A 15392-nucleotide genomic window follows, 5' to 3' on the forward strand; every position below is an offset into this window, starting at 1 on the left:
GCCCCGGCGGAGCGGCGCTCGGCAATGGCACCATCCCCGTACCCCTTCGGGTTGATAAACGCCGCCACCGCCTTCGCTTTCGCCTATGCTTCCAAGCACGCAGAGCCCTCAGGACTCCACCAACGTTTTGCCCTCGACTTCTCCCCTGCAACATCGGCGCACGCCCACGCCGACTCCTCGAAAGAAGACGAGGCGTGGGCCGGAGCAGACTTCTCCAGTCTTTGTGACCCCAAAGCCATGCGTCGCTTCATGACTGCAAGCGACTACTGCTTTGGCTACTCCGACTTCGACGACGAAGGGACTTACGATCCGTCTCGTGAGTGCTTCCACGTCGGGCTCGGGATGCCAAGGGCGGGCGAAGAGGATGAGAGGACAGGTAACTATTCCCCACCCCGAGCAAGGGCGGGCGATGCCACACCTCCGCGTCTTGAAGCCCCGGCAGCACAGAACGAGAATCCCGTCCGCGGGGAGCATCGACGCCCAGACCTGGAGTAGCTCCGCGAGCTTCAAGCCAAGGTCGAACAAGACCGACTCCTTCTGCAATAGCTTCGGGACACTCTCGAGCAGGAGCAGCAAGGGCGCGGTGAGGGTGGAGGAGCCCGGTGGAGGGCCGATGACGTCCATCACCGCATCAACGACAACGAGGGGGGTGAGCCACCCCAATCTTAAATCGCGCTAGCCAGAATGTCGCAGCGGCTGCGATGCTGGTCCGAGCAATGCCCGAGCCCTCCACCACCGAGGGGCGATGGGTCCGTGGAGAGCTCCGCGACCTCCTCGAGACCGCTGCGGTGCAGCAGGCTGAAAGTTCCGCCTCCCACCGGCGCGGAGGCACTTTGGAGCAACCCACGGCGCAACCTCGCCGGGGCCAGGATGCCTCGGTCCGTCCCAAGCCCGCTCGCGCGTCGACGGCCAACAGGCCCCCCTCGGTGCGCGATCGACCTGGAGACCGACGCGAGGCACAAGGCGACCACGAAGTAGTTGGCAGGCAACGGCGCCACGACGACAGAGCCGCCCGGGGCTACCACCCACACCGAGGCGGCCGCTACGACAGCGAAGAGGACCGCAGTCCTTCTCCCGAGCCACCTGACCCTCGGGTCTTTAGTAGAGCCATCCGCAACGCTCACTTCCCAGCCTGGTTCCGGCAACCTGCCAACCTCACAAAGTATAGTGGCGAGACGAATCCCGAGCTATGGCTAGCCGATTATCGCCTAGCTTGTCAGCTAGGTGGTGCGGACGATGACCTGCTCATCATCCGCAACCTCCCTTTGTTCTTGTCAGACTCAGCGCGAGCCTGGCTCGAACACCTTTCCCCCGCACAGATCCACGACTGGCACGACTTGGTGAGGGTCTTCGTCGGGAATTTCTAGGGCACCTATGTGCACCCCGGGAACTCCTGGGACCTCAAAGGTTGCCGCCAGAAGTCGGACGAATCTCTTCGAGATTTCATCCGGCGCTTCTCCAAGAAATGCACCGAGTTGCCCCGCGTTGGTGACTCGGAAATCGTCCAAGCATTCCTCTCTGGCACCTCCTGCCGAGACCTGGTCCGAGAATTGGGCCGGAACGTACCAACCACAGTGGCCGCACTCCTCGACATCGCCACCAACTTCGCCTCGGGCGAAGAGGCGGTTGGGGCCATCTTCCCCAACAACGATGCCAAGGGGAAGCAGAAGGACGAGGCCCCCGAGGCCTCGCCCACCCGCGTCCCCAAGAGAAAGAAGAAGGGTCGCCCAAGGAAGTAGGAGGTCCTCGAGGCCGGCCATGTCGCCACAGCAGATCATAGGAATCCCCGAGGCCCCCGGGGCCCCAGGCTATTTGACGACATGCTTAAGAAGCCCTGTCCTTACCATCAAGGTCCGGTGAAGCATGCCCTCAAGGAGTGCACCATGCTCCAGTGTTACTACGCCAGGCTTGGGCTCCCCGACGACGATGACGCTAGGAAAAGGGGCGCCGGCGAGAGGGACAGCGATAAAGATGATGGGTTCCCCGAGGTACGCAACGCCTTCATGATCTTTGGCGAACCCTCGGCATGCCTCACGGCGCGCCAGCGAAAGAGGGAATGCCGGGAGGTCTTCTCGGTCAAGGTGGCCACCCCCCGGTACCTCGATTGGTCTCAGGAGGCAATCACCTTTGATCGGGATGACCACCCCGATTATGTTCCAAACCCCGGGCAGTACCCGCTTGTCGTCGACCCGATCGTCGGCAACACCTGGCTTACCAAAGTGCTCATGGACGGAGGCAGCGGCCTCAACATCCTCTACGTCAACACTCTGGAGCTCCTGGAGCTCGACCAGTCACGGCTCCGAGGCGGTTCCGCGCCCTTCCACGACGTCGTGCTAGGAAAGCGCACACGACCCCTCGGGCGCATCGACTTACCCATCTGCTTTGGCACTCCCTCCAACTACCGCAAGGAGGTCCTCACCTTCAAGGTGGTTGGATTCAAGGGGGCTTACCATGCCATTTTGGGGCGCCCGTGCTACGCCAAGTTCATGGTGGTCCCCAACTACACCTACCTCAAGCTCAAGATGCCAGGCCCCAATGGCATCATCACCATCAAGTCCACGTACGAACATGCATATGACTGCGACGTCGAGTGCATCAAGTACGCCGAGGCCATCGTGGTGGCCGAGACCCTCATCGCCAATCTCGACCAGCTTGGTAGCGAGGTTCCCGACGCCAAGCGGCGTGTCGGGACCTTCGAGCCCGCGAAGGCCGTCAAGCTTGTCCCTGTCGATCCCACCGTCCCCAATGGCTGAGGACTGAAGATCAGCGCCACCCTCGACAACAAATAGGAGGCCGTGCTCGTTGACTTTCTCTGTGCGAACGTCGATATGTTCGCATGGAGTCCCTCGGACATGCCGGGCATACCAAGAGAGGTCACCGAGCACGCCTTAGATATCCGTGCGGGCTCCACGCCGGCGAAGCAGCGCCTGCGCCGGTTCGACGAGGAGAAGCGCAGGGCCATCGGTGAAGAAGTGCAGAAGCTCATGGCAGCCGGGTTCATCAAGGAAGTATTCCATCCAGAGTGGTTGGCTAACCCTGTATTAGTCAGGAAGAAAAGTGGCAAGTGGAGGATGTGCATGGACTACACTAGTCTAAATAAAGCGTGCCCGAAGGTCCCATTCCCACTACCACGAATTGACCAAATCGTCGACTCCACTACAGGATGTGAAACCCTCTCCTTCCTTGATGCGTATTCCGGTTACCACCAAATCAAGATGAAAGAGTCCGACCAGCTCGTGACTTCTTTCATCACTCCATTCGGCATGTACTGCTATGTAACCATGCCGTTCGGCCTCAAAAACATAGGGGCTACTTACCAGCGGTGCATGCTCTAAGTCTTTGGCGAACACATCGGGCGAACCGTCGAGGCCTACGTGGATGACATCGTAGTCAAGTCCAGGAAGGCCGGTGATCTCGTTGGCGACTTGGAGGTTGCCTTCACATGTCTCAGAGAGAAGGGCATCAAGCTCAACCCCGAGAAGTGTGTCTTTGGGGTTCCCCGAGGCATGCTCTTGAGGTTCATAGTCTCAGAACATGGTATCGAGGCCAACCCAGAGAAGGTCTTGGCCGTGACCAACATGGGCCCGATCCGAGACCTCAAAGGGGTGCAGAGGGTCATAGGATGCCTTGTGGCCCTAAGCCGCTTCATCTCGCGCCTCGACGAAAAAGGCTTGCCCTTGTATCGCCTCTTGAGAAAGTCCGAGCGCTTTTCTTGGACCACCGAGGCCGAGGAAGCCCTCGCCAGGCTCAAAGCACTGCTCACCAACCCCCCCCGTCCTGGTTCCACCCACCGAGGGCGAGCACCTCTTACTCTACATCACCGCGACGACCCAAGTGGTTAGCGCGGCTGTAGTAGTCGAGAGGCAGGAGAAGGGACATGCTCTACCCGTCCAACAACCTGTCTACTTCATCAGCGAAGTGCTCTTCGAGACTAAGATGCGTTACCCCCACATCCAGAAGCTAGTTTACGCCGTAGTCTTGGCTCGACGCAAGCTGTGTCACTACTTCAAGTCCCACCCGGTGACTGTGGTGTCGTCTTTTCCTCTGGGAGAGATAATCCAAAACCGAGAGGCCTCGGGTAGAATAGTCAAGTGGGCTGTCGAACTCATGGGGGAGACCTTGTCTTTTGCGCCTCGGAAAGTGATCAAATCACAGGTCCTGGCCAACTTTGTAGTCGAGTGGACCGACACACAGCTGCCACCTGCTTAGATCCAATCAGAATGCTGGACCATGTACTTCGATGGGTCTCTGATGAAGACTGGGGCTAGCGTGGGCCTGCTCTTGGTCTCGCCCCTCGGAGTACACATGCGCTACATGATCTGGCTTCACTTCGCCGCCTCCAACAACGTGGCCGAATACGAGGCCCTCGTCAATGGCCTGCAAATCGCCATCGAACTTGGAGTGCGACGTCTCGACGTATGGGGTGATTCGTAGCTCGTCGTCGATCAGGTGATGAAAGGGTCAAGCTGCCATGACCCCAAAATGAAGGCGTACTGCATGATAGTACGTTGCCTAGAGAACAAGTTCGACAGTCTCGAACTCAACCACGTTGCACGAAAGTACAATGAGGCCGCGGACGAACTGGCAAAGATGGCGTTGGCGAGGGCCCCGGTCCCCCCGAACATCTTCGCCAGAGACCTCCGCAAACCTTCCATCGACTGCACCTCGGCGGCAGAAGATGGCTCACCGGTCAAGCCCGTCGAAGGGCCCGAGGCCCCCTCTGCCGCCGAGACCTCCGCAGTCGAGCCTGAAGTCATGGAAATCGAAGCAGAGCCTCCCGAGGCCGACCAGGGTATGGACTGGCGAGCCCCGCTCCTTGATTACCTCATTCGGGGAGAGCTCCCTGCAGACAGGACCAAAGCCCGACGGCTTGCACGATGAGCCAAAACTTACGTCCTCTGCGACCACGAGTTGTACAGGCAAAGCCCGTCAGGCGTCCTCCAACGATGCATCACTACCGAGGCAGGCCAGGCCCTGCTTTGGGACTTGCACGCGGGAGCCTGCGGGCACCATGCGGCGCCTCAGACACTCGTCGGAAATGCCTTTCGCCAAGGTTTCTACTGGCCAATGGCGGTTACCAATGCCACCAAGCTAGTACGCTCCTGCGAGGGATGTCAGTACTATGCGCGGCAGACGCACCTCTCGGCCCAAGCCCTCCAAACCATCCCCGTCACATGGCCATTCGCCGTGTGGGGTCTGGACATGGTTGGGCCTCTGCAGAAGGCCCCCGGGGGCTACACCCACCTGCTGGTAGCCATCAACAAGTTCTCCAAGTGGATCGAGGCTCGCCCGATCACGCAAATCAAATCTGAGCAAGCGGTTCTATTCTTCACTGACATCATCCATAGGTTTGGGGTTCCTAACACCATCATCACTGACAATGGGACACAATTCACTGGTCGTAAGTTCCTGACGTTCTGCGACGACTACCACATCCGGGTGGCCTGGTCGGCCGTAGGACACCCTAGGACGAATGGCCAAGTAGAGCGTGCCAACGGCATGATCCTACAAGGCCTTAAGCCAAGAATATTCAACCGGTTGAAGAAGTTTGGCAAGAAATGGCTTGCCAAACTCCCGTCAGTCGTCTGGAGCCTAAGAAACACCCCGAGCCGAGCCACGGGATTCACACCGTTCTTCCTGGTCTATGGAGCCGAGGCCATCCTCCCCATTGACTTAGAATACGGTTCCCCGAGGCTACAGGCATACAACAAGCAAAGCAACCGCACTGCCCACGAAGACACCCTCGACCAACTAGAGGAAGCCCGAGATGTCACGCTGCTACACTCAGCCAGGTACCAGCAAGCCCTACGACGCTACCAAGCCCGGCGCGTCCAAAGCCGAGACCTGAAGGTGGGCGACCTGGTGCTGAGACTGAGGCAGGGCAACAAGGGCCGCCACAAGCTGACCCCACCCTGGGAAGGGCCGTACATCGTCGCTCAAGTGCTGAAGCCCGGGACCTACAAGTTAGCCAACGAGAAGGGCGAAGTCCTCACCAACGCTTGGAACATAGAACAGCTACGTCGCTTCTACCCTTAAATTTCCAAGCATTGTATATTTTGTTTCTCGAAATACATTAAAGAAGCATCTTTAGTTGTTCTAATTTTTCGAGAAACCCCCATCAAGGGGAACCTGTCCCATACTAGGACAAGTCGATTACAAAAAAACCTAAGGACCGGAGGTTCGCCTCAAGAGCAAAAGGCTGGCCGAGCCGAGAGATAAGCCTATGCCTCCGGGCTACGGCAACTCCCTCACCACCTTTCACTTGAGAGGCAGCCCAGGCTCCGAGGGGTTTTTTTCAAAGGACTTGTCTAGAAATCGGAACAGAAGGTAAAACGCTTTACGATAACGCTTCAAGGGAGACTCGGCCATGCCTCCGTAGGGCCGAGCCTCCCTCGGGGGCTAGAAGGGGGGAACCCCCCTAAGTCCCGGACACCATTTCTTAATCGATTTTCAGTTAAATTCCTACGCCAAACTCTCTCTAGCGCGCTCTAACAGACCATTTGTAAAGAACCTAAGGACCAAAAGTATGTCTCAAGGCTAAAAGGCCGGCCGAGCTATGAGAACGACCTACGCCTCCGGGCTACGGCAACTCCCTCACCACCTTTTACCCGAGGGACAACTTAGGCTCCAAGGGAGTTTTTACAGATGATACGTTCGGAGGCGAGACAGAGGACAGAGGCTCGGAAATACAATAAAATGATTAGAAAAAACGTATATATACAAGCACCTCACAAAGGCCTCGACAGCCACAAACATCATGATACAGTAATAAATCTAACTTATTACATGGCCCCCTTGGCCCAGGTCAAGGCGCAGGGTCTCCCGCGTCGGCAGATGGTGAAGGAGGGACCACCTCCTCTTCGAAAAGCTTCGCCAACGCCGTGCCGGGGCCCTCGACTGCCGCTTCCAGCCTCATCAGCTCCTCCTCGGCCTCGACGGCATCCTCGGATAGGACATAGCCGTCACTGACGCCTTCGACGTCGACACCGGCGTAGTGCGAAGAGACGACGGCCAGGGCGCGTTTGACGCCTGTGTGTAGCGCCTCTCACAGTCGCTGACGCGCTTGGCCAATCAACATAGTCAGGCGGCTCCTAAGGGAGCTGCCCGATTGAACCCCCTCCATCTCCAGGGCCTCGCAAACGGTGCGAGCGGCGCTCTGCAGCACCTCATGCTCCTCGATCTCACGATCGAGCACTGTCTGCAGCGTGACGGAGGCCTCGGTCAACCGCGAGACCTCATTGTCCAACCCTGCGCCAAAACAAGTAGAATGGGATTAAGCGTCAAAGAAAACAAGCCAAACAAGGGCGTGAGGCCTGCGGGACTCACCCTTGGCCTTCTCCTTCCAGCGTTGGACCTCGACACGAGAGGCCTCGGCTGCCCTGGAAGCCTCCTTCTCCAGTTCTACGTCGCGACAAGAAGTCAGGTGTCGAACGCATGAAAAGACAAACGAAACAAAGGGAATAGGACTCACCCTCGGCCTTTTCCCTCCATTTTAGGGCCTCGCCTTGGGAAGCCTCGGCCGCCTTGGTAGCCTCTGCCAAGGCACCTTTCGTCAGCTCGTGCGCCCGCTGCTCCGCACCCAGCTGCCCGGCGATGGCTACGGCGGTGGCCCTCACTTCTTCCACCTGGGAGTTGGAGGCGTCTCGCTCGTCGGCCACACGGGTCAGTTCCTCCTCCAGCTCCTTGACCCGTGCCGCCAAAGGGGCGACTTGCCCCTGAGCCGTGGCCACCTCAGCCTCCTGGTTGTCACAGCGAAGACGGAGATCCTCTGCCTCCGCGCTCCATGCCGACAGAAGCTCGTTGGCGTGGGTGAGCAGCTCCCTCTGCCGACAGAGCTCGTCCCAGACGCCCCTCTCCCGCCAAAGGAACAGCGACTTCCTGAAGGACCGGGCCTCGAGCTCCTGGATAGGCAGAACACAAATTGAGCACTATGAATAAACCCGGAGAAAGACGACGTCACACGAGAAAAGGGGGATACGTACCCGCGAGACCCTGGGCAGGTCATTGGCCACGACGGACAGCGCTGTCCGCAGTGACCATTCCGCTAGGCTACGGTACTGCTCGAGGGTGTCCCAGTGACCCCCTCGGCCACGTCCTCAAGTGCAAAGATGGGCTCCCCCTCGGGGTCGTCCCGACTCCGCCACCAGACGCACGGGTGATCCCACCCGTACGGCTTAGGCCGCACTCGCACGAGGGCCGCACTTCCCTCACCCGAAGCTGAAGCCAGCTGTTCCACGGCGCTGGCCGCCCCGGCATCGGCCACCCCCTTCCCCCGGGAAGCATTGTCGGCAGGGATCGGGCGGACCTTCGCCTCCTGGGCGCTCCCCTATACCGGAAGCGCGCTCTAAATTGGCGGCCAGGTTGAGGCTTGCCTCACCTCCGTCTCCACCTCCAGGGCCGCCGCCCTCGCCACGTTCACTCCGGCCTCCACCACTTCGGCCCCGAAGTTCCCGGGCATCGCGATCTCCACCACCTCGGCCCCTAAGGTCCGGAGGGCCTCGGCAACTGTGGAAGCCTCGACCTCGACCTCACCCTTGGTGGCCTCGACAACCGAGGGGGCCTCGACCTCAACCTCGCCCTCGGTGGCCTCCACGGCCGAGGGGGTCTCAGCCGCACCCACAGTGGCCTCAACAGCTGCAGGTGCTATGGCCTCGCGGAGTGTAGGCTCCTCCTCCTCCTCTCGCCCCATGGCTGCCTGGGTAGCCCCTACCTAGGCGACCAACTCCTGTGCCTCCACTGCCCCTGGGGTGATGGAACCCATGCCCACCTTGAGCACCTTGCGCGGCGCAAAGGCAGGCGCTTCCGCCTGACGCTTCCGGCTGAGGGCAAAACACGATCAGACCCGCGACCAAAACAAAAGCAGGAGATGTTAAAAGACTTCACTAGCGAAATACTCACCCCGAGCGGATGCCCAACCGCTTCTTCACCGCGTCCCTCCTCTGCAACGGTGGCGGTGGCACGGCCCCCGTATCCGCTAAGGCCGGCCGACCTTCGTCGGACTTCGGCGCTCGCTCAACCCCCGGTGGAGCCGGCCCCGCAGCCGCCTGCTCCACCTCTGCCGTCGAGCCCAGCGGGCTGACGGCGCGCTTTCCCAATGCCCTTGTCTCGGGCGTATCGGCCTCGGCCGCGGGGCGGGCGCTCATCTGCCCTGAGTCACCGTCTCCTCCTCCTCCTTGGGACGCCGGACCACCCGCCGACGCCCTAAGAACCATCTCCCTGACGTCAGGGAGGCGGTCGAGGGGACCCCACTCCACCTCACCACCATCGTCGCCGCTTGAACCCTCCACCGACGTCGACGGAGACGCCTCCACTAGGAGACCCTTGAGCTTCTGCTTCCGGCGACGCTTTTCCAGAGCGTCATGCTCAACGATCTTCTTCTTACGCTTTGCTATCTTAGCGTCCTTCTTCTTCTTCTAGGCCTCCGCGTACACCTGGTTCGCCGCCCGCCGCTGTGTGTCTTCAGGGACGGGCGGTGGGGAGGCTCGTATGTCCCTCATCCCCTGCAAAAAATGACGAATACGAATAAGGGCTCAGGCCAAGGAGAGGAACGAGGAGGCCTCGGAGGCTGTAGCCGCACACGACTCACCAGGGAAAGGTACCCCGGCGTCGGGCGCATTGGGAACAGGGATAGGCCACCGATCTTCTACCGCCCCTCGACCGCCTCGTTCACCTGGCGCAGAACCTCCTCGTCGGAGAGGGGCGCGGCGGACATCCGGATGCCGTCAATCGGCTCGTCCGGCGTCATCTCGAACAAACATCGCCGCCGCGCCATCAGCGGCAGCACCCTCCGGCGATGGAACGCCGTCATCGCCACTGCCGCCGTAAGGCCACGATCGTACAGCCTCTCCAGCGCCTTCAGCAGTGGCCGTAGCCTGTGTTGCTCCTCGCTCGGGACGCCATACCGCCAGTGCTCTGGCTGAACCTCCACTACCCTCCCAGTATAAGGAGGAAGCCCGCCGTCGTCGTTGCGGAGGTAGAACCAGCTGGAGTACCAGCGACGGTTGGACGATGTGAGTTGGGCTGGGATGTAGAGGTTCAGCCGGTCCTGACGCACTTGGAGAGTGCAGCCACCGGTCCTCGTCGCCTTCCTCGTGCCCGTCATACTCGTCGGCCTGGTGGTATGCGTCGCCCGAAACAGGTGAAGCCACAGCTCCCAATGGGGAGGGATTCCCAGGTACCCCTCGCAGACGGCGACGAAGGTGGCCGCCTACGCAATGGAGTTGGGGTTGAAGTTGTGGAGCTCCACGCCATAGTAATGCGGGAGCGCCCGTATGAACTGATCCGCCGGAAGGCCGAAACCACGCTCGTGGAAGGACATGAAGCTCACGACGTAGCCGTCGTGAGGCCTCGGCTCTGGTTCGCCTCCCGGAGCCATCCACTCCGGCCTGCTGGGATCGATGATCGGGCGGAGGAGACCGTCGTCGACGAGCGACTGCAGCACTCCCACGGTCACATCAGATCAATCCCATGGGTCCGCCGGGAGGACCACGACGTTGGCCATGCGCACGGTGGAGGTCACGACTACGGCGGTAAGGCTCGCTTTCTGCCTCTCACTCCCCCCTCTCTTCCTTCTTCCCGGTGCTCTCTGTTTTTCTTTAGCAACAGCTAGAAGGCAGCAAAGGTAGACACGGGCAAGGTAAGGGGAGAAGGGGCGAGGCTCGCTTCGTATTTATGTAGGGAAGGGAGCAAATCGTGGGCGATGAAATCAGGGAAGTTTCCCCCAAAAATCCGCTGCGGTTATCCAGATCCGGTCTTACTGCCCACGCACCCACTCCCTCCTCATTAATTGCGCGTATGATTACATCCCATCAGCTGACACCATGTCGCATCCAACCGCAGCAGCAGCAGGCACCGTTTCGCCTCCCCGAAAAAGCCGCCTCAAAAGGCGCGCCTGCCGTTGTTAGCTGTAGGGAGAGAAATAACCCCCACCTGATTCCTTTCAGGCAAAGGAACTGGGCACCAAGCCCACTACGGTCCAGGGGTTCGAAGGCTAGGCCCTTAGGGGTTTCGACAGCCGTCCCAGGGCAACAGAGTCAGGGGCGACTACGGGCGAGCCTGTATGAGGCCGAGGCCTAAGCAAGCAAAACGCTTAGGACGCCCTGTGTCATGTCCGAGACCGGCAGGGAGGTCTCTGAATGGGATCCCACCATAGAGAGGCACCGAGCCACCAAGGCCCAGCGAACGGCCTCGGCACCCACTAGAGAAACCCTCCGGTACTCTTGGAGCGCGTCTCCGGACCGCTAGCCGACCCCCAGCGAACGGGGTACGGGCCTCCACTCAGACTTACCCGATAACAGCTCACCGGAAATGCCATCGCTCGCGCCCACCGAGGGTAGCGTGGCACATTCCACCCCTCCTTCCGAGCGAAAAGGAAGCGTGAGGGTCGAACAAAAAGTCAGGAGAACCCCTAACGGCCCTCTTGCTCCATGTAGAGGCTAAGGGACTCTTCCTGCAACACATTGCCGAGGCCCAGCGACTTAGGCTCGCACACGAGGGGGCTCGGCAAAACAAACCCTCCTTCCGAGTGAAAAGGAAGCGCGAGGGTCGTTCAAAAAGCCAGAAGAACTCCTGACGGCCCTCTTGCTCTGTGCAAAGGCTAGGGAGCTCCTTCTGCAAAGACGCCGAGACCCTACGACCTAGGCTCGCACCCGAAGGGGGCTCGGTAGACAGACCCTCACGCGTGAGGGGCGAACCAAAAGCCAGGGGGACCTCTGACCGCTCTCTCGCTCCGTGCGAGAGACTTGGGGGCTCCTCCTGCAACTTTGCCGAGACCCAGCGGCTCAGGCTCGCACACGAGTGGGCTCGGCAAACAACCCCCCGTCCGAGCGAAAAGGACGTGCGGGGGATGGACAAAAAAGTCAGGAGGACCCCTGACCGCCCTCTCGCTCCGTGCAGAGGCTCGAGGGCTCTTCCTGCACCCAAGATAAAGACAAGCGACCTAAGCCCGTTACGGTCCAGGGGTTCGAAGGCTGGGCCCCCAGGGGTTTCGACAGCTGCCCCAGGGCAAAAGAGTCAGGGACGACTATGGGCGATCCTGTACGAGGCCGAGGTCCAAGCAAGTGAAATGCTTGAGACGCCCTGAGTCGTGTCCGAGACTGGCAGAGGTCTCCGAATGGGATCCCACCGTAGGGAGGCACCGAGCCACCGAGGCCCAGCGAACGGCCTCGGCACCCACTAGAGAAACCCTCCGGTACTCTTGGAGCGCGTCTCCGGACCGCTAGCCGACCCCCAGCGAACGGGGTACGGGCCTCCACTTGGACTTACCTGATAACAGCTCACCGGAAATGCCATCGCTCGTGCCCACCGAGGGTAGCATGGCATCTTCCACCCCTCCTTCCGAGCGAAAAGGAAGCGCGAGGGTCGTACAAAAAGCCAGGGGAACCCCTGACGACCCTCTCGCTCTAGGCAGAGGCTAAGGGGCTCTTCCCGCAGCACCGTCGAGGCCCAGCGATCCAAACTCGCATCCACGGGCTCGGCAAACACAATGAAAACCCCTCACTCGAAAGAGAAAAAAGCCCCAGAAGAAGTGAAATCACTCCTCCAGGGCCTCGGGGCTACACCCGGCGGGTGCGCTTACCCGATAACAGCTCACCGGAAATGCCATCGCTTGCGCCCACCGAGGGTAGCATGGCATCTTCCACCCCTCCTTCCGAGAGAAAAGGAAGCGCGAGGGTCGTACAAAAAGCCGGGGGAACCCCTGACGGCCCTCTCGCTCCAGGCAGAGGCTAAGGGGCTCTTCCCGCAGCACCGTCGAGGCCCAGCGATCCGAACTCGTATCCATGGGCTCGGCAAACACAATGAAAACCCCTCACTCAAAAGAGAAAAAAGCCCCAGAAGAAGTGAAATCACTCCTCCAGGGCCTCGGGGGCTACACCCGGCGGGTGCGCTCGCGCGCACCGACCGAAACCTTGAGTATGAAACACCATCCCGACAGGAACTATCAAGAGCCAATTCTCGTCAGAACCTCAGGGGGAGTGCCTCCACTCCCCCCAAGGCTCGAGGGCTACTGTCGGATACCATGAGAAGGGGTACCCTAAGCAAGAACCAAAAAACGACTGCTTAGACTTCGTAAAGATCGAAACCAGCTAACAACCGCTGGCCTCGGCCGACTCTCCGACTCGCCCGAGGCCCCCTCATCGCTGGCCTCGGGCGACCTCTCACCAAAGGCCTCGGCCAATTCTCCGTATCGCTCGAGGCCCCCTCACCGCTGGCCTCGGGCGATCCCCCACCGAAGGCCTCGGCCGACCCCCTCTCGTCGCAGGCCTCGGTCGGGTCGCCGACCCTCCGCCTCACGCGAGGTGGGCTCGGCAACACTCCACTGCCTTTTCCTTCACCTGTCCCTCTGACAAAACGTCGCGTCGCATTAACTCAGCCAACTGCTGCCACTGACATCGGCCGCATGCTCGGCACAGTACAGTGGAATGGCCGACGGGACGGGAGGCAGGACTGGGTAGGGGTTACCCACCACTGTGCCCACCGCTATGCACATGGTTGACGCCCATGCCTCACTGTGCTGCCAACTCCTACTCCGAGAACAATGCGGCATGGGGAGCCACGTCCGGGATACTATGGCCTCGGAATCAGTACCCAGGACCAATAATTCCCTCCAAAGCCTCGGTAGTTTGCTTCAGGGGCTCGGCAGCCTGAGGATCCATGTCCGCCGAGCCCCCCACGATGGCTCAGCCTCGGCATCTGCAGAGCCTCGGCTCCCTACGACGTCATCGCACGATGACCGGCACGTCACCCGCCATGTCCTGCCTCAAGCTGTACTGGAGCCCCACGACGCACAAGATCAAGTATGATCGGCGCGTCACTTCTGCACGACAAGGACGGAGCCACTCCATCGACCATACCACAACAGTGGCCAGCTGCAGGGCTCGGACACGCCATCCCCATTCATAGAACGCTATGTAGCAACATATGTACGTTCCTGATTCTCCCTTAGAGTATAAAAGGGAGGGACCGGGGCCATTTCTAGGGACGGAAGAACAACGAGGAGAAAGAGGAACTCACCAATAGAACCACACACTACGCTGCTTGAGAACAACGCCTCAAGCTGCTCGCACCACCCCCGCCGAGACCTGGGGCTAGCTCCCTCTCTCACCTAGCTTGTAACCCCCTACTACGAGCACTCCGGTACAAGGAATACAAGATCGATCTCTCGGACTAGACGTAGGGCGTCGATTGCCTGAACCAGTATAAACCTTGTGTCTCTTTGCATCACCTTCGGGGATTAGGGGCACGCAGCACAAATTCACTCGTTGGTTAAGGACCCCTCCGGTCCGAAACGCCGACAATGAGCTTGTAATTTTAAGTTATATATAAGCGTTAGGAGTTCGTGGATAAATTTGGGGTCCAAACAAATTATTTTTTCTTATCTTTGCTCTCTCATTTGTCCCATACTCGATCTAACACAATACTCGTATAGACATCTTATAATATTTCCGTAGTCGTGATATATTTTATCTACCACTTATATAAAAGAGCTTTGGTGTATTTATCATAGTGATAGAGGTGTGTAATTTATATGGAAACTTAAAATTGTCTTAGCTCCTATTTGAATGGACTAGGACTAGTTGCCAGTATTCCGGCTAATAGTTATTAACTGGTTAAAAATAATCATGTGTTTTTTGAATCCTAGGGCTATTTAGTGGGAAAGTACTGTTTATAGGCAAATACATTTATGCCCCTTGCCTCTAGTTGCACGCAAATACTAGGGATTTTTTTTTTACCTTTGGAGATTAGTTGGCCCTATTAATTCCAATTAGCTGGATTTCGCTAACTAGTGGACTAACAACTAGTTTGGGGCTTAGCTAAAAATTAATCCACCTATTAGTCCATCCGTTTAGATACTTGTGAACTTAAAATTAGTCTACAGTTAGTTATAAGGATCAAACAAGCCATTAGATTATTTTTCATAATGACCTAGCTGGTAATCTCGGCAAAGATTTAGGGGTTTATTTTTATAATTGTAGAAGTTGTTATTTAAAAAACATGAAATCTAATGGTATTATTACAATGATTAGTGATTAACAAATTGATGGTTAGATGATTTATTTTGATAAATTTTAAGATTTATCTCTTTTATTTTGTGAGGATTAGCATGGAACCACAAACAAAATCTCTAAAGGGTGATTTGAAGGAATACACTAAGAGGATTACGTGGATGTTCCAAAAAAACCCTCTACTTTCCGCATAACTAACTAAGAACTTTAATGCTTCTATAAAACCGCTAAATGAAATAGCTTTCGTTATAGCCAACTATAGATTTTTATAGTTTTTCGAGGACGCGACCGCTAAATGTCTTAGACCGCTATTTAAAACATTTCTTTGTAGTGACAGTAAGATGCCAATAAGAGAAGGGTGATGTGAGGGAATGAAAAAAGAATATT

At 58.2% G+C, this 15392-nt stretch overlaps 1 protein-coding gene across 1 annotated transcript; it reads right to left on the reverse strand.

Annotated features, from left to right (window-relative positions):
- Nucleotides 1-6805: 6805 nt before the first annotated feature.
- On the reverse strand, nucleotides 6806-8689 carry LOC136492089 (uncharacterized). Its single transcript, XM_066488231.1, has 4 exons — nucleotides 8378-8689; nucleotides 7472-7901; nucleotides 7142-7248; nucleotides 6806-7042 (listed from the first exon to the last, which is right to left on the reverse strand). Exons 1-4 carry the CDS (start codon nucleotides 8687-8689, stop codon nucleotides 6806-6808), a joined length of 1086 nt encoding a protein of 361 aa, XP_066344328.1.
- Between the last annotated feature and the right edge of the window lie 6703 nt (nucleotides 8690-15392).

The sequence above is a fragment of the Miscanthus floridulus genome, chromosome 11 (assembly GCF_019320115.1).
Source record: "Miscanthus floridulus cultivar M001 chromosome 11, ASM1932011v1, whole genome shotgun sequence".
Lineage (NCBI taxonomy): Eukaryota > Viridiplantae > Streptophyta > Magnoliopsida > Poales > Poaceae > Miscanthus > Miscanthus floridulus.

What these genes read in the sequence shown, in the direction of transcription:
- LOC136492089 (XM_066488231.1), bottom strand. Translation starts at nt 8,689, where the DNA reads ATGGGGCGAGAGGAGGAGGAGGAGCCTACACTCCGCGAGGCCATAGCA. An exon ending in ATGGAGGGAAAAGGCCGAGG is followed by an intron (nt 7,249 to 7,471) that starts GTGAGTCCTATT and finishes GTTTTGGCGCAG; the next exon opens with GGTTGGACAATGAGGTCTCG. An exon ending in TGCAGAGCGCCGCTCGCACC is followed by an intron (nt 7,043 to 7,141) that starts GTTTGCGAGGCC and finishes CGACTGTGAGAG; the next exon opens with GCGCTACACACAGGCGTCAA.